The 25,104-nt window shown below is 46.6% G+C and overlaps 1 protein-coding gene across 3 annotated transcripts in view; it reads right to left on the bottom strand.

Moving 5' to 3' along the window:
* Positions 1-25,104, bottom strand: part of LOC124035769 (myotubularin-related protein 13-like) — a 156,162-nt gene that overhangs the window by 43,122 nt on the left and 87,936 nt on the right. For all 3 annotated transcript variants that reach the window (XM_046349440.1, XM_046349441.1, XM_046349442.1), the window contains exons 8-17: positions 24,766-24,874; positions 23,215-23,328; positions 20,463-20,540; positions 20,030-20,143; positions 19,121-19,249; positions 18,871-18,969; positions 18,524-18,737; positions 18,228-18,337; positions 17,146-17,295; positions 573-641 (exon numbers count right to left, since the gene is read on the bottom strand). In XM_046349440.1, coding sequence (XP_046205396.1) covers positions 573-641; positions 17,146-17,295; positions 18,228-18,337; positions 18,524-18,737; positions 18,871-18,969; positions 19,121-19,249; positions 20,030-20,143; positions 20,463-20,540; positions 23,215-23,328; positions 24,766-24,874 — 1,186 coding nt within the window. The remainder of the gene's footprint in view (positions 1-572; positions 642-17,145; positions 17,296-18,227; positions 18,338-18,523; positions 18,738-18,870; positions 18,970-19,120; positions 19,250-20,029; positions 20,144-20,462; positions 20,541-23,214; positions 23,329-24,765; positions 24,875-25,104) is intronic.

The following is a 25,104-nucleotide window of genomic DNA, read 5'->3' as shown; positions in this document are numbered from 1 at the left end:
TGTACCCAATGCAGGTCAACAGCTCACAGTTGTGTCGGTCACCGTGGCAACTGCAGAGCGTTGGGGACGGATTTGCGGTGCGCGCCGCAGCAACCGAGTTTGATCGCGAGACGTTGGAAACCACAAACCCACAGTGGCCCTCTGGGCTTTGGTGTGAGGTACAGTTCTCACCCTCTTTACCCTCATGTGGCTCGTCTGAGAACAAACGGGACACTCCCCTGTCCCCTCCCCTGTCCCAGAGCTGCATGGTCGGAGGCCTGGGAAGTCTCTTGTCCTGCCTGGAACACAGCTCCTGACATGAGGTCAGAGCATGCTGCATGCACCAGAGGCAACCTTCAGAACAGGACCAGCGCCAGGACAGCTGGGTAATCACACCCCATCCCTTTTCTATTATTGCCCCCCGTTATAAATACCCTCCATTAGGACGGCCAGCTTGCGGTGAATGCCAGGCCGTCCTGCCCTTGATTGAGCAATATAGTCAAAAGGACCTGCTGGCTGACTCTCTATCCGCTCTGTCTGTGTGAGAGAGGAGAAGAGCTCTGTGGAATGGAATCTCCCAGTCAGTCACTCACCCGGTAAAAGGCCGTCGTCAGGGGCAGCAGGGCGGAGGCGACCGTGTACTCTTCAGAGCTGGAGCAGTCCTGTGGGTCACACAACAGGGGAGAGATGAGGTCAGGACACAGCATGACAATGTTATATCGCTATGGGTCAAGAAGGTCTGGGCAGTGCACCTGTTATATCTCTATGGGTCTCTCTATGGGTCAAGAAGGTCTGGGCAGTGCACCAGTTATATCTCTATGGGTCAAGAAGGTCTGGGCAGTGCACCAGTTATATCTCTATGGGTCTCTCTATGGGTCAAGAAGGTCTGGGCAGTGCACCAGTTATATCTCTATGGGTCTCTCTATGGGTCAAGAAGGTCTGGGCAGTGCACCAGTTATATCTCTATGGGTCTCTCTATGGGTCAAGAAGGTCTGGGCAGTGCACCAGTTATATCTCTAAGGGTCAAGAAGGTCTGGGCAGTGCACCTGTTATATCTCTATGGGTCTCACTATGGGTCAAGAAGGTCTGGGCAGTGCACCAGTTATATCTCTATGGGTCTCTCTATGGGTCAAGAAGGTCTGGGCAGTGCACCAGTTATATCTCTATGGGTCTCTCTATGGGTCAAGAAGGTCTGGGCAGTGCACCAGTTATATCTCTATGGGTCTCTCTATGGGTCAAGAAGGTCTGGGCAGTGCACCAGTTATATCTCTAAGGGTCAAGAAGGTCTGGGCAGTGCACCTGTTATATCTCTATGGGTCTCTCTATGGGTCAAGAAGGTCTGGGCAGTGCACCTGTTATATCTCTATGGGTCTCTCTATGGGTCAAGAAGGTCTGGGCACTGCACCAGTTATATCTCTATGGGTCTCTCTATGGGTCAAGAAGGTCTGGGCACTGCACCAGTTATATCTCTATGGGTCTCTCTATGGGTCAAGAAGGTCTGGGCAGTGCACCAGTTATATCTCTAAGGGTCTCTCTATGGGTCAAGAAGGTCTGGTCAGTGCACCAGTTATATCTCTAAGGGTCTCTCTATGGGTCAAGAAGGTCTGGTCAGTGCACCAGTTATATCTCTAAGGGTCTCTCTATGGGTCAAGAAGGTCTGGGCAGTGCACCAGTTATATCTCTATGGGTCTCTCTATGGGTCAAGAAGGTCTGGGCAGTGCACCAGTTATATCTCTATGGGTCTCTCTATGGGTCAAGAAGGTCTGGTCAGTGCACCAGTTATATCTCTAAGGGTCTCTCTATGGGTCAAGAAGGTCTGGGCAGTGCACCAGTTATATCTCTATGGGTCTCTCTATGGGTCAAGAAGGTCTGGGCAGTGCACCAGTTATATCTCTATGGGTCTCTCTATGGGTCAAGAAGGTCTGGGCAGTGCACCAGTTATATTTCTATGGGTCTCTCTATGGGTCAAGAAGGTCTGGGCAGTGCACCTGTTATATCTCTAAGGGTCTCTCTATGGGTCAAGAAGGTCTGGGCAGTGTACCAGTTATATCTCTAAGGGTCTCTCTATGGGTCAAGAAGGTCTGGGCAGTGTACCAGTTATATCTCTAAGGGTCTCTCTATGGGTCAAGAAGGTCTGGGCAGTGCACCTGTTATATCTCTACGGGTCTCTCTATGGGTCAAGAAGGTCTGGGCAGTGCACCTGTTATATCTCTATGGGTCTCTCTATGGGTCAAGAAGGTCTGGGCACTGCACCAGTTATATCTCTATGGGTCTCTCTATGGGTCAAGAAGGTCTGGGCAGTGCACCTGTTATATCTCTAAGGGTCTCTCTATGGGTCAAGAAGGTCTGGGCAGTGCATCTGTTATATCTCTAAGGGTCTCTCTATGGGTCAAGAAGGTCTGGGCAGTGCACCTGTTATATCTCTAAGGGTCTCTCTATGGGTCAAGAAGGTCTGGTCAGTGCACCTGTTATATCTCTAAGGGTCTCTCTATGGGTCAAGAAGGTCTGGGCAGTGCACCTCTCCAAAAAACATTACGTACGAGCGAAATCGGATAGTCGATTGCAAAAATTACAAGTAATTTAGTGTAATTTTATCTTCAGGATTTGCACCAGCCATACTTTCCCTATCAAGGCCACTGCAGCGTTGGGACATATGCTTCCAATAGGCTTATATAATCCTGACAATTGTCAGAATGTTCCAATTTCTCAATTTATTGGTCATTTCATGTTTTGCATTCCTGTTCCAGATTACATCCCAGAGTTTCCGGGATCAACATCTACAAACGTATTGAATGAAACCATGGGATTTTGTTGCATAAAATCAAATTGTCTTGGCTTTAAAATGCCACATCTATTAGCCAAGCACCATGGCGAGTCCAAGAAAACAGACATTTAATTTCCGAAACAGCTAGAGCGCAGCTGACAATTGTTTTCTCCCATTTTTACGCCACTCACAGAATCTGTACTGGGGTCTGTCTGAATATAAAATAAGTTGTATTCAATGGACCATTAGAGATGAGCATGGCATTCCGGCAGATAGTACAATACATCCAGTAGAACTGGGGACTTAAGGGCCAAAATAAAATGGCTCATATTGAAAACAGAGAGACTGGATGGGAAAGGAGAAAATCTGAAAAGGACCCGAAAGAGCTCCACACACAGGAAATTGGTACTTATCTCTATGAGCTTTGTTGGGATTTATTTGTTCAACTGGGAAAATCAGAATGGCCGCCGGAAACTTGATTTAAGTCCATGTCAAAACAGCAGAGCTGATCCTGATCTGGTGCTGTGTCTCATAACCCTCACAGGGACCCCAAGGGCAGGGAACATTGTAAATCAAATAAATGCACACACACAACCCTAAACACATCTACATTCACAACCCAACTTTCGAATACATACAACCAAACACTTCATAATCACGCACGCATTTGACAATTTTCACAAAGACGTACACACACACACACACACACACACACACACACACACACACACACACACACACACACACACACACACACACACACACACACACACACACACACACACACACACACACACACACACACACGATCAGAGCCTCTCATTTTGGCAGGAGAGGGGGGGGTAAAGGGATTGTGACAGGAATGCTGGACTTGCCAATATTGGATAGGGGGCCTTTTTCATGGATAAATCCCCCATTCCCTCATACCTCACAAAAAAACAGAGGAATGTACAGAGAGGAGCAAATGCAAAACATACGGTCTTCAGCTAAACATGAAAGACTGGCCCCCCATGGACCGAGCGATATACTTTGTTTTCCCCTTGCAGTTGGTTTTCAGTTATTTTGGGTTGCGGTTGAACGCTCCAGTTTGGAGAGCCACCAAAGCTTTGTTTACCGGCATCCTTGACAATGCCGCAGGTCACAGAGGTTCAAAGAACCCAGCGAAAACTCTCCAAATAACCCCAGGAGCAGAAGCACGAGGGCAGAAAAATGGAAACATTTAACAGAGACGTCGTTATTCAGACAAAAAAAACACAAGGTCAGAGGAGCCGAGTCTGGGCTAACATTTCATAAAGCATCGTTCTACAACACTGTGCTGTAATGCCTTGAGCCGAGCCTGTCAACATCAAAAGGCAGAAGCATTGATTCAGAGCATGAAGAAGTGTCATAAGACCAAGCAGTGCTCTGCTATCTGTAAGAAAACAGACCCATTGTACATGTTCATATTTCATTCTGATACAATCCCGTTTACTTCAGGCGACCTCAGTATCATCTACAAACAGGGCAGCAATGTAATGTAATGGGGAAAATGCTACGTTTAGGGAAGACATGATGTCATAGAAGCAGTTATCCTGGTTAGCACCATGATTTACTGTAATTCAGAACTTCCTAGGCCAATAGGTCACAACAAACTCTACTAAGAGTATAAAGACGCCGAACAGTCCGGCTGAAAGAGGGCAAGGAGTGAGGGAGACCCTCTTGACTGCTGGCCTGCATAGGCTCAACTGCATGTGCTTGGAGTTATTCCTGGTTTACCAGCAGCAGGTATGCCTGTTTACATTGAGACAGAGGAATGCTGCCGTTTATGATCCGAGACACTGCAGTCGCCGTAGCGCATACGAGCACAGGTAAGAGTGCAGGGGCGGGGCGTGCGTGTATAAATGTATGTGCGTAAGCGTATCTGTGTACAGAAGGGTGAGGAGAGAAAGGTGCGCCCCAGCAGCTCCGCTTAGGTAGGAGGAAGCCGTCTCCCTTCCTCTTTTCTCCGTCTCTTTCGTTCTCTCTCAAGGCTGTGGTTCACTGATGATTCATGGAGTTTTGCCCCTGATAAACACGTAGTTCTATACTACGTAAACAAAGACCCTGGACCCGCACGTTTGACAGACCCCCATGACAGGAAGTGATCAGAGAGCATCTTCCTGCAGACTCCAGACACCTCTCTCCCTTGGCGCTTTCCAGGAACCGTCCGACTGAGACCGGCTTTTAAAGCAGAGAAGGGGAGCTGGAGGAGGCTTTTATGAGGCTGCAGTGCTGTGGAACCATAGAGCACGAACCATACTCACTCATCATAAGCTGGCTCATTGACAAAACAAGCACAATACTGCACACAGCCGTGCACACAGACACATACCATACAAACAGACAAAGACAGACTAGAAACTATGGTACACTAATCAAATTGAATGTCAGAAGCATGGGATAAAATCAGTGTTCGCTTCCTGGCCTGTACTGTGTTCCCAGGCCATGTTTACCTGGTCCTGCTGGCTGACATCCAAGGGGAACGGCTTTATCTGTACATGAGAATGATGCTCGAGAGAACTTCTCAGTGCCTTCGTTATGTTAGCCTGTCCAACCATCCGCAACCCCAAGCAGAGCAGAGGGAGAGCTTTTTCACAGCAAGAACCCACTACTCGTCTCACAGAGGATATTAAAGGAGAGCAGGAGAAGTGGGGGACTCTAAATTAAACCTTAACCAAGTTACTGTCCAAGTCCTGGAGGGAGGTAGGCTGGGGACGCTGTGTGAGACTGTCAAACACACAGCAGACCTCCTAGTACAGAGGAGGGCAAAGAAAACAGTACATGATCTTGCATGAATGGGAATCTGTGGACACTGCTCTCTTTAGCAAAGCAAAGCCATGAGTGCTAAATATCTCTAAAAACGAATCATCTGCTCAACGCTAAAGCTCATTTAGATCTATTTTTGAATAATTTGGCGACTGAGAAAGTTGAGGAGACTAAACTGCTGGGTGTAACCCTAGATAGCAAGCTGTCATGGTCAAAACAAATAACTCAATGGTTATTAAAATGGGAAGAGGTCTGTCTATGAAAGGGCGTTGTTCTGCCTTCTTGGCATCTCAGTCGACCAGAGGGGTCTAAACGCTCTAGCTGTCGCACCTGGACTCCTGCCCAGCTGTGTGGTCATGTACAGTCGTGGCCAAAAGTTGAGAATGACACAAATATTAATTTTCACAAAGTCTGCTGACTCAGTTTGTATGATGGCAATTTGCATATACTCCAGAATGTTCTGAAGAGTGATCAGATGAATTGCAATTACTTGCAAAGTCCGTCTTTGCCATGCAAACGAACTGAATCCCAGAAATACATTTCCACGGCATTTCAGCCCTGCCACAAAAGGACCAGCTGACATCATCTCAGTGATTCTCTCGTTAACACAGGTGTGAGTGTTGACGAGAACAAGGCTGGAGATCACTCTGTCATGCTGATTGATTTTGAATAACAGACTTGAAGCTTCAAAAGGAGGGTGCTCGGAATCATTCTTCTTTCTCTGTCAACCATGGTTACCTGCAAGGAAACACATGCCGTCATCATTGCTTTGCACAAAAAGGGCTTCACAGGCAAGGATATTGATGCCAGTAAGATTGCACCTAAATGAACCATTTATCACATCATCAAGAACTTCAAGGAAAGTAGTTCAATTGTTGTGAAGAAGGCTTCAGGGCACCCAAGAAAGCCCAGCAAGCGCCAGGACCATCTCCTAAAGTTGATTCAGCTGCGGGATTGGGGCACCACAAGTACAGAGCTTGGTCAGGAATGGCAGCAGGCAGGTGTGAGTGCATCTGCACGAACAGTGAGGCGAAGACTTTGGAGGATGGCCTGGTGTCAAGAAGGGAAGCAAAGAAGCCACTTCCCTCCAGTAAAAACATTAGGAACAGACTGATATTCTGCAAATGGTACAGGGATTGGACTGCTGAGGACTGGGGTAAAGTAATTTTCTCTGATGAATCCCCTTTCCGATTGTTTGGGGCATCCAGAAAAAAGCTTGTCCGGAGAAGACAAGGTGAGCGCTACCATCAGTCCTGTGTCATGTGAACAGTAAAGCATACTGAGACCATTCATGTGTGGGGTTGCTTCTCAGCCAAGGGAGTGGGCTCACTCATACATTTGCATAAGAACACAGCCATGAATAAAGAATGGTACCAACACATCCTCCGAGAGCAACTTCTCCCAACCATCCAGAAACAGTTTGGTGATGAACAATGTATTTTCCAGCATGATGGAGCACCTTGCAATAAGGCAAAAGTGATAACTAAGTGGCTCGGGGAACAAAACATCAATATTTTGGGTCCATGGCCAGGAAACTCCCAGACCTTAATCCCATTGAGAACTTGTGGTCAATCCTCAAGAGGCGGGTGGACAAACAAAACCCCACAAATTCTGACAAACTCCAAGCATTGATTATGCCAGAATGGGCTGCCATCAGTCAGGGCGTGGCCCAGAAGTTAATTGACAGCATGCCAGGGCGGATTGCAAAGGTCTTGAAAAAGAAGGGTCAACACTGCAAATATTGACTCTTTGCATCAACTTAATGGAATTGTCAATAAAAGCCTTTGACACTTATGAAATGCTTGTAATTATACTTCAGCATTCCATAGTAACATCTGACAAAAATATCTAAAGACACTGAAGCAGCAGACTTTGTGAAAATGTATATTTGTGTCATTCTCAACATTTTTGGCCACGACTGTACTGCAAAGATGGTACATAAGTCAATTGCAGTTGGTCCAGAAAAAAGCAACACTTAGATGAACACGGTAACATGCGTGTCAGTCACGCCAATCTGAGGATTGATTGACTGCATCACTACTGGTCTTTGTGAGAGGTGTTGAAGGTACCGAACTGTCTGTTCAAGCAGATGGCACACAGTTCAGACACTCATTGGTACAACATAAGATATGCAATCAGAGGTCTCTTCACAGTCCCCAGGTTCAGAACGGAGGCTGGGAAACACACAGTACTAAAAGAGCCATGACTACATGGAACTCTGCCACCCCAGGTAACTCAAGCTAGCAATACAACCAGAAAAAAAGGGGCACAAAAGGGGACTGTGACGAGACACAGCCACTTAATATATATTGTATTGTAATTTGCACTTTATTATTTAATAGACCTAGATAGACTCTGTACTGATACACTAGATGATCACAAGTACAGTGGGGCAAAAAGTATTTAGTCAGCCACCAATTGTGCAAGTTCTCCCACTTAAAAAGATGAGAGAGGCCTGTAATTTTAATGAGAAAGAAAATCCAGAAAATCACATTGTAGGATTTTTTATGAATTTATTTGCAAATTATGGTGGAAAATAAGTATTTGGTCAATAACAAAAGTTTCTCAATACTTTGTTATATTCCCTTTGTTGGCAATGACAGAGGTCAAACGTTTTCTGTAAGTCTTCACAAGGTTTTCACACACTGTTGCTGGTATTTTGGCCCATTCCTCCATGCAGATCTCCTCTAGAGCAGTGTTTTGGGGCTGTTGCTGGGCAACACAGACTTTCAACTCCCTCCAAAGATTTTCTATGGGGTTGAGATCTGGAGACTGGCTAGGCCACTCCAGGACCTTGAAATGCTTCTTACGAAGCCACTCCTTCGTTGCCCGGGCAGTGTGTTTGGGATCATTGTCATGTTGAAAGACCCAGCCACGTTTAATCTTCAATGCCCTTACTGATGGAAGGAGGTTTTCACTCAAAATCTCACGATACATGGCCCCATTCATTCTTTCCTTTACACAGATCAGTTGTCCAGGTCCCTTTGCAGAAAAACAGCCCCAAAGCATGATGTTTCCAACCCCATGCTTCACAGTAGGTATGGTGTTTTTGTCCTCCAAACACGACGAGTTGAGTTTTTACAAAAAAGTTATATTTTGGTTTCATCTGACCATATGACATTCTCCCAATCTTCTTAGCTCAGTTGGTAGAGCATGGCGCTTGTAACGCCAGGGTAGTGGGTTCGATCCCCGGGACCACCCATACGTAGAATGTATGCACACATGACTGTAAGTCGCTTTGGATAAAAGCGTCTGCTAAATGGCATATATTATTATTATTATTATTCTTCTGGATCATCCAAATGCTCTCTAGCAAAATTCAGACGGGCCTGGACATGTACTGGCTTAAGCAGGGGGACACGTCTGGCACTGCAGGATTTGAGTCCCTGGCCGAGTAGTGTGTTACTGATGGTAGGCTTTGTTACTTTGGTCCCAGCTCTCTGCAGGTCATTCACTAGGTCCCCCCGTGTGGATCTGGTATTTTTGCTCACCGTTCTTGTTATCATTTTGACCCCACGGGGTGAGATCTTGCGTGGAGCCCCAGATCGAGGGAGATTATCAGTGGTCTTGTATGTCTTACATTTCCTAATAATTGCTCCCACAGTTGATTTCTTCAAACCAAGCTGCTTACCTATTGCAGATTCAGTCTTCCGAGCCTGGTGCAGGTCTATAATTTTGTTTCTGGTGTCCTTTGACAGCTCTTTGGTCTTGGCCATAGTGGAGTTTGGAGTGTGACCGTTTGAGGTTGTGAACAGGTGTCTTTTATACTGATAACAAGTTCAAACAGGTGCCATTAATACAGAGTAGAGGACAGAGGAGCCTCTTAAAGAAGAAGTTACAGGTCTGTGAGAGCCAGAAATCTTGCTTGTTTGTAGGTGACCAAATACTTATTTTCCACCATAATATGCAAATAAATTAATTAAAAATCATACAATGTGATTTTCTGTATTTTTCTTTCTCATTTTGTCTGTCATAGTTGAAGTGTACCTATGATGAAAAGTACAAGCCTCTCTCATCCTTTTAAGTGGGAGAACTTGCCCAATTGGTGGCTGACTAAATACTTTTTTGCCCCAATGTATTTAGGCATTAATATGGAGATGGTCCACCTTTGCTGCGATTAGCCTCCACTCTTCTGGGAAGGCTTTCCACTAGATGTTGGAACATTACTGTGGGGACTTGCTTCCATTCAGCCACAAGAGCATTAGTGAGGTCGGGCACTGATGTTGGACGATTAGGTCTGGCTCGTGGTCTGCGTTCCAATTTATGCCAAAGGTGTTTGATGGGGTTCAGGTCAGGGCTCTGCAGGCCAGTCAAGTTCTTCCACGCCGATTGACAAACTATTTCTGTATAGACCTCGCTTTGTGCACGGGGGCATTGTCATGATGAAACAGGAAAGGGCCTTCCCAAAACTGTTGACACAAAGTTGGAAGCACAGAATCACCTAGAATTGAATGCTGTAGCATTAAGATTCCCTTCACTGGAACAAAGATGCCTATCCCAAACCATGAAAAATAGCCCCAGACCATTATTCCTCCTTCACAAAACTTTACAGTTGGCAGTATGCATTGAGACAGGTAGCCTTCTCCTGGCATCCACCAAAACCAGATTTGTCCATCAGACTGCCAGATGATGAAGCGTGAGTCATCACTCCATAGAACGTGTTTCTACTGCTCAAGACTCCAATGGTGGGGAGCTTTACACCACTCCAGCCAAAGCTTTGCATTGAGCATGGTGATCTTAGGCATGTGTGCGGCTACTTGGCCATGGAAACTCATTTCATGAAGCTGATATTGCTTCCAGAGGCAGTTTGGAACTTGGTAGTGAGTGTTGCAACCGATGACAGATGATTTCTACGCACTACACTCTTCTACACTCGGTGGTCCCGTTCTGTGAGCTTGTGTGGCCTACCACATCACGGCTGAGCCATTGCTGCTCCTAGACATTTCCACTTCACAATAACAGCACTTACAGTTGACTAGGCAGCTCAAGCAGGGCAGAAATTTGACGAACTGACTTGTTGGAAAGGTGACATCTTACGACGGCGCCACGTTGAAAGTAACTGAGCTCTTCAGTACGAGCCTTTCTACTGCCTACAAGAGAATCTCTTCCACAGTTAATTTTGCATACTAAATCTTGCATAGTTTCTTTTGTTTCGGTATATTAAGTTGAAAGTGACTAATATTGCTTTGATTCAATCACAATTGCCGCAGTAGAAGGAAACGTTGATAGTGTTAACTAAATGGGACACTGTAGAAAGATGAGTGAAGATCAATCTCGTGCTTCTCTGTGCGGGCTCATATTTCTTCTGCGTGGAAGTCCCGAGTTGAGCTGCGCGCCCTCAGCTTCGAGGGAACATTGGTTGTAGGCCCATCTGGCCAATAGCATCACAGCATTGGCCAGCAGCATAAACTAATCTAGAATGGATGGACCTACAACTTTTCTCCTTTGCCCAACAACCCCCTGCAGGTGAAGGAGCACATGTGTGAATGACATTTTGACAGTGTTTTTGAGCACTATAATTCTATCTGATAGGAAATGTTTGGGATGCCAGGATGCATATACCCCTTTTTCCACAGCAGGACTCTGCTCGCCTGGCCTTGTGCAATGTCCACTTCCAAACCTGCAACAGCTGGAGGGGGAGAGAGGGAGGAGAGGTGCTCTGCACGCACACAGAAACAAATAGGCCCCCCATTAGTGCAAATACTCCAATTAAGGTCAGTCATGTCTTTGAGTCATGCGGCTGTCAAGTAGGAGATACGACTTAAAACAGCTGCAGAATGTTTACCACATACACAGATAAGATTGCGTCCAGCACCGATAACACTGGCATCCACTTTGGACAGTTTAGTCAGCATCTTACTGTAACAGTTGAGGTCAAATCATTTGAGGGATGGATGAGAAATGATTTGGTCAGAGCTCGTTGGTTTTTAAAGAAGTGGTGTAAAATGTGTTTGTCTACATGGTCAGGAAGTAGTAACACTGCATGGTCTTCATCTGATACCTCTGGTGATGACTCAATCAGCCAATCAAATCACTCACACCACACAAGACAGACCAGCAGGCCTCCAACACACTGACGGAAGATCGTATCTCATTAACATAACAATTGACTCAGAATGACAGTATGGTAAATATTTACTTTGAATATGTCAAATACTTGCAATAAATGAAAAAGAAAACGGGGTACGGTATGTAAACAAACCTTGAAGCAATTAATGAGAGCGGGAAAATGAGTCACTAACAGGTTCACTGTCTCTCCAGTAGGGACAAACATGGGGATGTTCTGCACCAGAGAATAACATTACCTCAGAAAAAAAGAAAAAGAAAATCTGATTTGTAAGAAAACACAAATTACAATAATGTCCAGTCTTTTGAAGGCTCACTTGGTCCTCCATGGCCTTACAAGTACTTGAAGTGACTTATGCTCTGATTTGAGTGCACTGCTTCAGGAAAGTGTGGAGTTGAGGACGGCCAAGCTGGGGCTCAGTGAATGTACACAGACATCCACTGAGTTACAGTATAGCCTGATTTATAAACTCAGCAAAAAAAGAAAAGGTCCCTTTTTCAGGACCCTGTCTTTCATAGGTAATTTGTAAAAATTAAAATAACTTCCCAGATCTTCATTGTAAAGGGTTTAAACACTGTTTCCCATGCGTGTTCAATGAACCATAAACAATGAATTAACGTGCACCTGTGGAACGGTCGTTAAGACACGAACAGCTTACACACGGTAGGCAATTAAGGTCACAGGTATGAAAACTTAGGACACTAAAGTGGCCTTTCTACTGACTGAAAAACACCAAAAGAAAGATGCCCAGGGTCCCTGCTCATTTGTGTGAACGTGCCTTAAGCATGCTGCAAGGAGGCATGAGGACTGCAGATGTGGCCAGGGCAATAAATTGCAAAGTCCGTACTGTGAGACGCCTAAAACAGTGCTACAGGGAGACATGACGAACAGCTGATCATCCTCGCAGTGACAGACCATGTGTAACAGCACCTGCACAGGATCGGTACATCCGAACATCATACCTGCGGGACAGGTACAGGATGGCAACAACAACTGATCGAGTTACACCAGGAATGCACAATCCCTCCATCAGTGCTCAGACTGTACACAATAGGCTGAGAGAGGCTGGACTGGGGGCTTGTAGGCCTGTTGTAAGGCAGGTCCTCAACAGACATCACTGGCAACAGCGGCGCCTATGGGCACAAAACAAACGTCGCTGGACCAGACAGGACTGGCCAAAAGTGCTCTTCACTGACGAGTCACGGTATCGTCTCACCAGGGGTGGTGGTCGGATTCGCGTTTATCATAGAAGGAATGAGCGTTACACTGAGGACTGTACTCTGGAGCGGGATCGATTTGAAGGTGGAGGGTCCGTCATGGTCTGAGGCGGTGTGTCACAGCATCATCGGACTGGTTGTCATTGCAGTCAATCTCAACGCTGCGCGTAACAGGGAAGACATCCTCCTTCCTCATGTGGTAACCTTCCTGCAGGCTCATCCTGACATGACCCTCCAGCAGGACAATGCCACCAGCCATACTGCTCGTTCTGTGCGTGATTTCCTGCAAGACAGGAAGTCAGTGTTCTGCCATGGCCAGCGAAGACCCCGGATCTCAATCCCATTGATCACGTCTGGGACCTGTTGGATCGGAGGTTGAGGGCTATGGCCATTCCCTCCAGAAATGTCCAGGAACTTGCAGGCGCCTTGGTGGAAGAGTGGGGTAACATCTCACAGTAAGAACTGGCAAATCTGGTGCAGTCCATGAGGAGGAGTTGCACTGCAGTACTTAATGCAGCTGGTGGCCACACCAGATGCTGACTGTTACTTCTGATTTTGACCCCCCCTTTGTTCAGGGACACATTATTACATTTCTGTTAGTCACATGTCTGTGGAACTTGTTCAGTTAAAAGTCTCAGTTGTTGAATCTTGCTATGTTCATACAAATATTTACACATGTTAAGTTTGCTGAAAATAAACACAGCTGACAGCGAGAGGACATGTTTTTTTTTGGCTGAGTTCAGTACTACTCTGAGTGATGAAATCCCACACCTACTTCCATTATAAAGGACAATCCCCTCTCTCACCTGGTTGTCTGTCAGTAAGCAGAAACTACTGTACTGTATACACACACTGCTTTGACTCATACTGTAGTACAGAGAAACTCTGCAGAACAAACAACGCACCCTGTGGACGAGTGCCCTTTCAAAACAGTTTGAACCGCTAACACTAGCCTTCTAACAGTCAACAGAGCCAGAACAACACAGGGGGTGGCAGGGAGCATAGCCTAAGAGTGTTGGGCCAGTTACCGAAAGGTTGCTGGTTCAAATCGGGCCATTCTGTCCTTGAACAAGGCAGTTAATCCCCAACAACAACTGCTCCCTGGGCGCCGATGACGTGGACGTCGATTAAGGCATCCCCCCCTGTTATATGCTGAAGACACATTTCGGTTGAATGCATTCCGTTGTGCAACTGACTAAGTATCCCTTTTCCCAGTACGCACCCCTACGGTTAGCCCCAAACTGACATGTTACATGTGGCCCATAAACTCTTGATTGGCCTCAGGATGATGATATCATCAGGAATGTGAGATGTTTTTAGATCGAAAAACACATGCCTCCTGTCCCGTTCTAATGAGGCATCATTCTGTCACTGTACAGAGACTGTGGTGCATAGCACACTGTAGAGGTCAACACCCCTAGCTGTGTGGGGTGTTGAGGGATCACACACACACGCGCACACACACGCATAGCATAATCATTGGCATCGGTGCAATCTGCGATATCTCCAAGGGCTTTTTGACAGGGAAGGGCGTTGAGAGGAGAGGGGTGCAAGTGAAATACGAGAGTAATTACTGCCGAGGCAATCTGCTATTTCTGTTCCTTTTACAGCCCATCTGAGACAAATCCATGGACCTGGGCTACGGACCAGGACACAGAATCAGGACCAAATAACTGCAGAATGGATGGACCTCTGGCCTGTTGTTGCCTTGGTGAAAATATAGGAGAGAAATAACAATACAGTATTACACCATAAAGCTAAATGAAATTATAGAGAAATGCTCGCTATATTTTATCTAACCATTTGGCAAGGAAACCCTCATTCTATTTTAAATACCAGCTCCATGAGTAAAATTGTTGCTTATTTGGTTTTGAGAGGCAAAGCAGAGATTAAATCAAAATAAGACAGGAATGTCTGGTGAAATGAGAACCCTGAAGGTTTGGAGATAATATACACACTGGCCTCCATCCATCTACCTTAAAAGGTGAAGTCACTAGGTCACCCGTAGTGCAGTAATATGCTGACAGGCAGTTCATCTCAGATGGGGATGTTTTGGTGTGGAGATGTCCATCTCTAATGGTGGACTCTATCTGCAAGTCTCCATCTGTTGTTTGGGTTTGAATAGTGGTTGTTGAGGAGAGACAGGCGCCCCGGACTGATGCTGATCCGAGTCTTCATGCCACAGCCAGACAGAACCCCTCTGCTCCCCTCTCTCCAGTCCGTCACCCTCTCCCTCTACTGACATGTTCCATGCTGTTATGGGAAACCCTGCCAAGTGCCCCCTGGACCAAATACACTCCTAGAGAGACAGTGTGTATAAGTCCACACGAAGTCACTCCGCAGCACTTGGCTCGAAATAAAAATCCTCTGGTCCTGAGTACACACACTCACACGTGGTTGTTATCCTGACTAATCAACTCTGAAGGTTGGCATTGAATGCATCTCACATGCTTCGCTTCATAGCATCTGTCTAGGGACTCAGTATTCCCAATGCAATGTCACTAAAAATGCTCACGTCCAGTTTGAGGGGGGAAAAAATACTTTATCTGCAGAAATACTATTAATCGGTTCCCTGAAAAAATAAAAACCTCCACATCAGGATCCCATTTCGGGGAGAAACAAAATACATGTCAGGCACGCTCGCAGGCCAGCTATCAGATAACACAGCCACATTAAGCAACCTAATAGACAAGCATTTCTACATTGTTCTGTACATTCCAGAACAGTCCGGTATTCGCCAGACAGACCTTGCAACAAAGACGACTAATCTGCAGTTATTATACAGAGTGTCCGCGTGTCATTGTGGTGTCTTTCAACCACTCTGTACCACAGGGAGACTACTGTTGGACCAGCAGCTTCATCACATCACTACCTTGGCTTGGACAGAGTGGGACCTGGACTCAGATACTGAAGACATGCGGTTAGCTATGCATGCAGGGGGCAACTGAAACCAGGTGGTATGGCACAGCTCCTAGAACCCGTGTTGCTGACAGGAGCACAGGAAGGGAGAGCATATATACCTCTGTCATGTATAAATTACACAGCCACTGGTTGGCTGGCTGGCTCTTGACCTATTTTACAAGTGGGGAGGCCAGTGACACGTCCAGTGACCTCTACACACCCAGGCGAAAGGCAGATGGTGAGATTAATTGGCTTGCCGGCCTCGATCATTTGGCCAGAAGAATGCGTGGAATCCAGAGCCACTCCATAAAAGTCACTCTCTGTGAACACTGCTCCGAATCATTAAATCCCCGTGGCTACGGCCATGTGAGGCTGTAAAACATGAGGAACTATCATTGAGGCCTCAGCTCTGAGCTCCAGCCCTCCTCTACGAGCGCTCCTCTACGAGCGCTCCTCTACGAGCCCTCCTCTACGAGCCCTCCTCTACGAGCCCTCCTCTACGAGCCCTCCTCTACGAGCCCTCCTCTACGAGCCCTCCTCTACGAGCCCTCCTCTACGAGCCCTCCTCTACGAGCCCTCCTCTCCCACCTGATTGATGGCAGAGTGAAACTTTATGGGGCGTGTGCAGCACAGGGAGAGCAGAATAAACCACTAATGGCTTTGTCTGCTAACCGAAGTGATAGCGCAAAAACCCAATAGCACCCAAGTAAATCAGACACCAACCTTTTACTAGATATGTGGGGCACAGCGAGCACTCACTCTTGACTCTGTCAAACTACTGTAAAGGAAGACTAACTTGAGCATAAATCACTGGGAAAATACATGATTTGTCCATTCTTCCACCAGCAGCCAAGCATGACTAAGGTAAGGGAGAAGGGCAGTAAGAGCATGTATGGTGGAGTAGCAGCACGTGTTGTTGCCAGAGGCCTGTGTACCCTAGGCAGAGCTCTACATCACATTACCCTGCCAGAGCTGTCTGCTTAGCGCTTGGTTAGCCGGCACATTCTCTCGTTGTCTCGTACTGTTTCCATTACAGACAACTTCAGACGCGCTAAATTAGAACCAGTTAAAGCCCATGAAAACACGTCATCGCATCCAGAGTGGGGTTGTTTTAAGGGTAGAGCTTGGAAACAAACTACTGCTTCCTGCTCCTCAAATATTTTGTGGTTTACCTGTTATTGCCTCTGCTAGGGAACACCCAAGACAAAAGGCTGCCACTGACATCTGGACACTTACTGTACATTAGCTATTAGAAAACAGTGTTCCATCCTTTGTAAAAGCAGTACGTTGACATTCAGAGAGACTTTTAGGAGGGATGTTAACTACCTCGCGGAGGGACATACCGTTCACTGAACTTTAATAACAGAGCCAGTTGATTTGTTCTGACAGAGTCACATCACAGACTGGGACAGACTGGCCGAGCTTTGACCCACCTGGAGGGCACAGTTCATCATGCGGATGACGTAGTCAAACTGTTGGTGGTCCAGTATGGCCCGGTTCTGCTGGACGTGCAGACTGAGCTCCTCAGTCAGACACTGGCGAGCCGCCTTGCCTTTCAGAGCACGCAGCGCAGCCGGCAGGGTCTGGGAACACAGCACAGCCTGTTTTTAACACAAATAAGTCGCTCTGGATAAGAGCGTCTGCTAAATGACTTAAATGTAAATACCATGTCACACCACAACATACATGAACAAAAACCGTGGGGATAATCATCTTATTGAATTGATTTCTCAACTTCCCAGAACGTTATGTCCCAGAATTCTTGAACCAATCAGGCTACAGCCAAGAAACATAAGCTGGTAGCTCTGCAGGAGCTCAGGGACAGGTACAATAGCAGCTACAGTATTACCAGTCCAAACTGTGAATTGTTGACCTCTGGGAAATATGAATAATACGACACATTTCATACCAATGTCAAACAATGAGAAAATGTGATGGTCATGCGTCTGGGTAATGGTTTTCACATTGGCTGTATAATGTATATTGAGGTGTAGGGTTTATAGATTCGGTGGGGCGGTTATAGCTGGATGCATGTCTGCCTTATATAACCTGGTTATTACAGCCAGCGGTTCAGGCATAAAGAAACTGGCTCCCTTCCCATTTCATGTAGTGCACATGGGACACCCCCATCAACGTTACTATGGGCTATAGGGGGTGCCACGGTGCGGGGAAATCAAAGAGCATCATTGACGTGTAAATGCTTTATGGGAAAAACAGAAAGCAATACAGCTATGCCATTAACCTCGGTGTTAAAACAATGGGGTTATTTCTGCTGATAACGAGGAGATTATGAGTCTAAGTGTTTGATTATCTGTCTCCAGTGTGGTCCTGTCTCCCAGCTGGGAGGTATAATTAGCCTGATAGTGTTGAGAGCGCTAACTCCAGACAGACACACACGGTTGCCTGCCTGCTGTAATCGGAGGGATGGATGTCTGTCCAGATGTCTGGGCCATTACAGACGTGGCTTGTTACGCTGTGCTGCGAGACAGGGATTAGGGAGGATGCCGTGCGTCACCTTCTCCGTCTCCTGGGTCTTGTTGTCGAAGATGAAGGAGATGCAGCTCCTCACCACCTCTAGCCTGCGAGCGCTGTTGAACACTGAGCCCATCTTCCCCATGATGGACACTGCACAGATGAGGGGTGAGCAGGTTAGGAATACAAGAGTGGTAGAAATACTAGTTACGCCAGTACAGACGCCATTCAATACTCAGTACTTACAGCTATTAACACATTATAGACAGACTCCTGCCAAGCCATTTGTCTCACACAGGAGCAGACATAGAGTAGAGCTGATGTTTGTGTCTCACGTACCCACGGGAGGGCCGGCGGGCACCACACACTTCCTCTCTGCGCGGGTGGTGGTAGTGATGGCAGCGGCGCTGGGATGCTTGGCCAGGCCCTCCGCCAGCAGCCGCTCCACCTTCTCATCGTCCAGCAGGGGGAAGGGCACCACATGCACCCGCAGGTGGGAGCCCTCTGTGGGCCGAGGCACTTTCTGGAACGCCATGTGGGGGTTGGGATTCTCCTGTAATGGACCATTCAATAATAAAACATACAGACAAGCACAACACTATCATGCCATAGGCCATGCTAGAACACTAAAGAGTACAGAAAGTGCCTAATGTGAACACTATAGCATAGAGGTCCAGTTAACTCACGTTTTTGTACAGTTGGTCAGAGAGTTCCCTCATGTGCTTCTGCAGCTTGGCAGGGCTAGCCGCCCCCTCCTTAAAGCGCTCAGTGTCAAAGGCCACCAGCTACAGAACCAACAACAAGTCAGTCAAGCTGTTCCCAAACGATACAATCTCTCAACAAGCCCAGTTTCACACACAGCAGTGAAATTAGAAAAGCTGTTGCCAAATCAGACTAGAGCTGCTGTCTGGTTACATCAGCCATGCCTGACAGTACCTCATCAAAGAGATCACAGGCTCTGTAAGGCGGACCCCTCTCAGAAACGAAGCCAGCGAAGGCCATGCCATCCAGAACCTTGGTCAGGAAGTCATTCTCGATCAGGCCTCTCTGGCCCAGGAAGGCAGTCTGTAGGGGGGGCAGGGTCAAAGGTTATATAATGGTATAAAGATGTACGTTTAGGACTAACAGCTTTACTTTTCTGAGCTTCTCTTTTCTTTATTGTTATAATTTTCTTATCACATTGAACCCAGTCACAAAAGTGAAACAAATGACAGAAGATGGCTACATGCTGAATTAGCCCTGTGGTTCGTGCTAGTGGGTGAAAGAGATTCCCAGTCATCGCCTCTCCGATAAAAAAAAGCGCAGAGTTTCTGTAGATTTGTGATGAATTCCTGGCCCATAATCCGAGCCATGTGGGGTACTTTGAGGGGGGACGTGCTGAGAGGTTACCACGGAGACGCCGCAGACACAAACAAATACAAACCCGGCGATTTTTTTTATTTTAATTTGATACATTTCATATGGCTCATCGCGAGGCCATTGGCCAAGGCCGACAGCACATAACACAAACAAGCAGATAGCATGCTGAAGAGTCATACGGTCAGTCACTAAAGCACATCAAAAGAACACACACATGATGAAACAAAACACCTCCAAACAGCTTTATCAGACAGGATAAGACAGGATAGGAGAGAATCCTCTTGCTCTTGGATTCTGTCCAAACATTCTTTTACACGTTGAGAGAACAAGAGTTGTTATCTATAAGATAAACATCAGCCTGCACCTATCAAATGTTATGGGTGACAAACGTGCGTCATAATCAGAAGACACATTGAGGGTGTGATGGAGCGCATGCCTTCAGTTGGCAATAGGATTTTTGACCCACCCAGATTGAGTTGATCTCACCTTGTGAAAGTGGATAACAGGTTCGGAATGGATGCGGATGAGCTGCAGGCAGGACCTGTAGCCCTGGAAGAGTTGCGCAAACAGCCTGAGGAACACGGCTCGCACCTCCTTATCCTGAAAACACAAGGGAGAGAGGGGAGAGTCACCTCACAGACATGCCATGAATACCACCTTGATAATTCAGTCAAGTTCACATCTTAACGTGATTATTGTACCATCTGAAGAAATGGAAAACCCCACAAAAGTTCACATTTCTGTGTTCTTCATAGGTCGGACAAGAGATGAGCGTGCTACAGGAGATATCTCAGAGCAGTGGCGTCCTCCTCATATCACAAACACATGATGTTCTGGGAAAAGGCTCCATCTATTACAATGAGACATGGCCAGGGGTAAAGGTTAAAGACACTGTGTTTACTGGAATGATGGGCCTTACCAACAGTTTGAGGTTGGAGGGGGCTGTGCGAGGGGGTGGGAAGGCAGTGTCAGCTATCTCCAGATCAGGATGCAAAACCTGAAAATAAATGCCTCTTAGTCTTGACTTATTATTTTGTTCGTTCCTAAGTACACTTTTATTGTTCAGATTACATAAACAAATTACCCATTACAATAACTTAGACAAGTTACATAAGGACATTCTACAGCTGCTTACAACAAACCACATTCTCATTATGATCTAATGTGAAATATCTAATGGGGATTTGTTATTTCCAAGGGTGAGCATTCAGCCTTTACAGACAGAGGATGTGGTGTGTAACAGGTACGTACCAGGGACAGGGCAGTGTGTAACAGGTACGTACCAGAGACAGGGCAGTGTGTAACAGGTACGTACCAGAGACAGGGCAGTGTGTAACAGGTACGTACCAGAGACAGGGAAGTCTGTAACAGGTACGTACCAGAGACAGGGAAGTCTGTGTAGTGTGTAACAGGGATGTACCAGGGACAGGGCAGTGTGTAACAGGTACGTACCAGGGACAGGGCAGTGTGTAACAGGTACGTATCAGAGACAGGGCAGTGTGTAACAGGTACGTACCAGAGACAGGGAAGTCTGTAACAGGTACGTACCGGAGACAGGGCAGGCTGTGTAGTGTGTAACAGGTACGTACCAGAGACATGGCAGGCTGTCTGTAACAGGTATGTACCAGAGACAGGGCAGGCTGTGTAGTGTGTAACAGGTATGTACCAGAGAGAGGGCAGTCTGTGTGGTGTGTAACAGGTATGTACCAGAGACAGGGCAGTCTGTGTAGTGTGTAACAGGTATGTACCAGAGACAGGGCAGTTTGTGTAGTGTGTATGTACCAGAGACAGGGTATGTACCAGTATGTACAGAGACAGGGCAGTCTGTGTAGTGTGTAACAGGTATGTACCAGAGACAGGGCAGTCTGTGTAGTGTGTAACAGGTATGTACCAGAGACAGGGCAGGCTGTGTAGTGTGTAACAGGTATGTACCAGAGACAGGGCAGTCTGTGTAACAGTGTGTAACAGGTATGTACCAGAGACAGGGCAGTCTGTGTAGTGTGTAACAGGTATGTACCAGAGACAGGGCAGGCTGGTGTGTAACAGGTATGTACCAGAGACAGGGCAGTCTGTGTAGGTGTGTACAGGAGTACCAGAGACAGGGCAGTTTGTGTAGCATGTAACAGGTATGTACCAGAGACAGGGTAGGCTGTGTAGCGTGTAACAGGTATGTACCAGAGACAGGGCAGTCTGTGTAGTGTGTAACAGGTATGTACCAGAGACAGGGCAGTCTGTGTGGTGTGTAACAGGTATGTACCAGAGACAGGGCAGGCTGTGTAGTGTGTAACAGGTATGTACCAGAGACAGGGCAGTTTGTGTAGCATGTAACAGGTATGTACCAGAGACAGGGCAGGCTGTGTAGTGTGTAACAGGTATGTACCAGAGACAGGGCAGTCTGTGTAGTGTGTAACAGGTATGTACCAGAGACAGGGCAGTCTGTGTAGTGTGTAACAGGTATGTACCAGAGACAGGGCAGTCTGTGTGGTGTGTAACAGGTATGTACCAGAGACAGGGCAGGCTGTGTAGTGTGTAACAGGTATGTACCAGAGACAGGGCAGTCTGTGTAGTGTGTAACAGGTACGTACCAGAGACAGGGCAGTCTGTGTAGTGTGTAACAGGTACGTACCAGAGACAGGGCAGTCTGTGTAGTGTGTAACAGGTACGTACCAGAGACAGGGCAGTCTGTGTAGTGTGTAACAGGTACGTACCAGAGACAGGGCAGTTTGTGTGGTGTGTAACAGGTATGTACCAGAGACAGGGCAGTCTGTGTAGTGTGTAACAGGTATGTACCAGAGACAGGGCAGTCTGTGTGGTGTGTAACAGGTATGTACCAGAGACAGGGCAGGCTGTGTAGTGTGTAACAGGTATGTACCAGAGACAGGGCAGTTTGTGTAGCATGTAACAGGTATGTACCAGAGACAGGGTAGGCTGTGTAGCGTGTAACAGGTATGTACCAGAGACAGGGCAGGTATGTACCAGAGACAGGGCAGTCTGTGTGGTGTGTAACAGGTATGTACCAGAGACAGGGCAGTCTGTGTAGTGTGTAACAGGTATGTACCAGAGACAGGGCAGTCTGTGTAGTGTGTAACAGGTGGTACCAGAGACAGGGCAGTCTGTGTAGTGTGTAACAGGTACGTACCAGAGACAGGGCAGTCTGTGTAGTGTGTAACAGGTACGTACCAGAGACAGGGCAGTCTGTGTAGTGTGTAACAGGTATGTACCAGAGACAGGGCAGGCTGTGTAGTGTGTAACAGGTATGTACCAGAGACAGGGCAGTTTGTGTAGCATGTAACAGGTATGTACCAGAGACAGGGTAGGCTGTGTAGCGTGTAACAGGTATGTACCAGAGACAGGGCAGTCTGTGTAGTGTGTAACAGGTATGTACCAGAGACAGGGCAGTCTGTGTGGTGTGTAACAGGTATGTACCAGAGACAGGGCAGGCTGTGTAGTGTGTAACAGGTATGTACCAGAGACAGGGCAGTCTGTGTAGTGTGTAACAGGTACGTACCAGAGACAGGGCAGTCTGTGTAGTGTGTAACAGGTACGTACCAGAGACAGGGCAGTCTGTGTAGTGTGTAACAGGTCTACTCAGAGACAGGGCAGTCTGTGTAGTGTGTAACAGGTACGTACCAGAGACAGGGCAGTTTGTGTGGTGTGTAACAGGTATGTACCAGAGACAGGGCAGTCTGTGTAGTGTGTAACAGTGGTTCAGGGAGCTGGGACAGGTGGATGCACTCTGGAATCTTTATGGTTCCTCCATCCAGATCAGCTATGATAACGTCCAACTGTAAGACAGACAACACACATCACTAAACAATCCTTTCCAATGAGTTATATTACGATTTTAGTGGTTGAGCACATTCTACATTACTATGGCAGAGCATTTAAGAGAAACTAAGGCTGAAACCTGCCAAAACAGGCTCTTGGCCAACATAGTGGAGGAGTCACAACTCCCTGAAACTAAGGGACTCAGGAGGCCGTGTCAATCGGCACTTCTCTGTATAAGGGATGTCAGCTCAACATAACATTTCCTTAAAATGTACAATGACTCATATATGGAGGACAACAACAAATACTTAGGTGTCTGGTTAGACTGTAAACTCTCCTCCCAGACCCATATCAAACATCTCCAATCCAAAGTTAAATCTAGAATTGGCTTCAAAAATTTCTGAAACAAAGCATCCTTCATCATGCTGCCAAACTTATCCTTGTAAAACTGACCATCCTACCAATCCTTGACTTTGGCGATGTCATTTACAAAATAGCCTCCAATACCCTACTCAACAAATTGGATGCAGTCGATCACAGTGCAATCCGTTTTGTCACCAAAGCCCTATATACTACCCACCATTGCGACCTGTACGTTCTCATTGGCTGGCCCTCGCTTCATACTTATCGCCAAACCCACTGGCTCCATGTCATCTACAAGACCTTGCTAGGTAAAGTCCCCCTGTATCTCAGCTCGCTGGTCACCATAGCATCTCCCACCTGTAGCACACGCTCCAGCAGGTATATCTCTCTAGTCACCCCCAAAACCAATTCTTTCTTTGGCTGCCTCTCCTTCCAGTTCTCTGCTGCCAATAACTGGAACGAACTACAAAAATGTCTGAAACTGGAAACGCTTATCTCCCTCACTAGCTTTAAGCACCAACTGTCAGAGCAGCTCACAGATTACTGCACCTGTACATAGCCCACCTATAGTTTAGCCCAAACAACTACCTCTTTCCCTACTGTATTTAATTAATTAATTAATTTTGCTCCTTTGCACCTCAATATTTTTATTTCTACTTTGCACATTCTTCCATTGCAAATCTACCATTCCAGGGTTTTACTTGCTATATTGTATTTACTTTGCCACCATGGCCTTTTTTTTGCCTTTACCTCCCTTATCTCACCTCATTTGCTCACATCGTATATAGACTTGTTTATACTGTATTCTTGTTTTACTCCATGTGTAACTCTGTGTCGTTGTATGTGTCGAACTGCTTTGCTTTATCTTAGCCAGGTCGCAATTGTAAATGAGAACTTGTTCTCAACTTGCCTACCTGGTTAAATAAAGGTGAAATAAAAAAATAAAAATAAATAAGGCTACATGATTCATAGGCAATATTGGGCAAGCTTTCTATGAATCAGTCTAAATAAAGGTATGTTTCCCTGGTGTACTGTATTGAATCAGGGTCAGAGGTGGTTCATGTCTGGAGAAGGTGCTAACGATCCCTCACCAGTTCTTGGATCTCGCTCTGGAACATGGAGTGGACCCCGATGATGAAGGGGGTGGGTGAGCTCAGCACCTCTAGGAGCCGTGACGGCAGGATGGGGATGTATGGGTAACTGAGTTTCAAACGGGAGACGACAGTGAGGAAACACACCATTTTCCAGGTCAAATTCTACATCTGTGTGTGGTACTCAGTACACCAGAGAATAATCTTTCAAGTACATTTACATTCCAGTCATTTAGCAGACACTCTTATCCAGAGCAACTTACAGGAAGTGTTTTCATCTTAAAGACATATGAGAACAGATAACCAAGACCACTTTGGGAGGTTGTTCTGTTTTGTCAC

This window comes from Oncorhynchus gorbuscha, linkage group LG05 (genome assembly GCF_021184085.1).
Source record: "Oncorhynchus gorbuscha isolate QuinsamMale2020 ecotype Even-year linkage group LG05, OgorEven_v1.0, whole genome shotgun sequence".
Lineage (NCBI taxonomy): Eukaryota > Metazoa > Chordata > Actinopteri > Salmoniformes > Salmonidae > Oncorhynchus > Oncorhynchus gorbuscha.
This window is presented reverse-complemented; position numbering and strand designations above follow the sequence as displayed.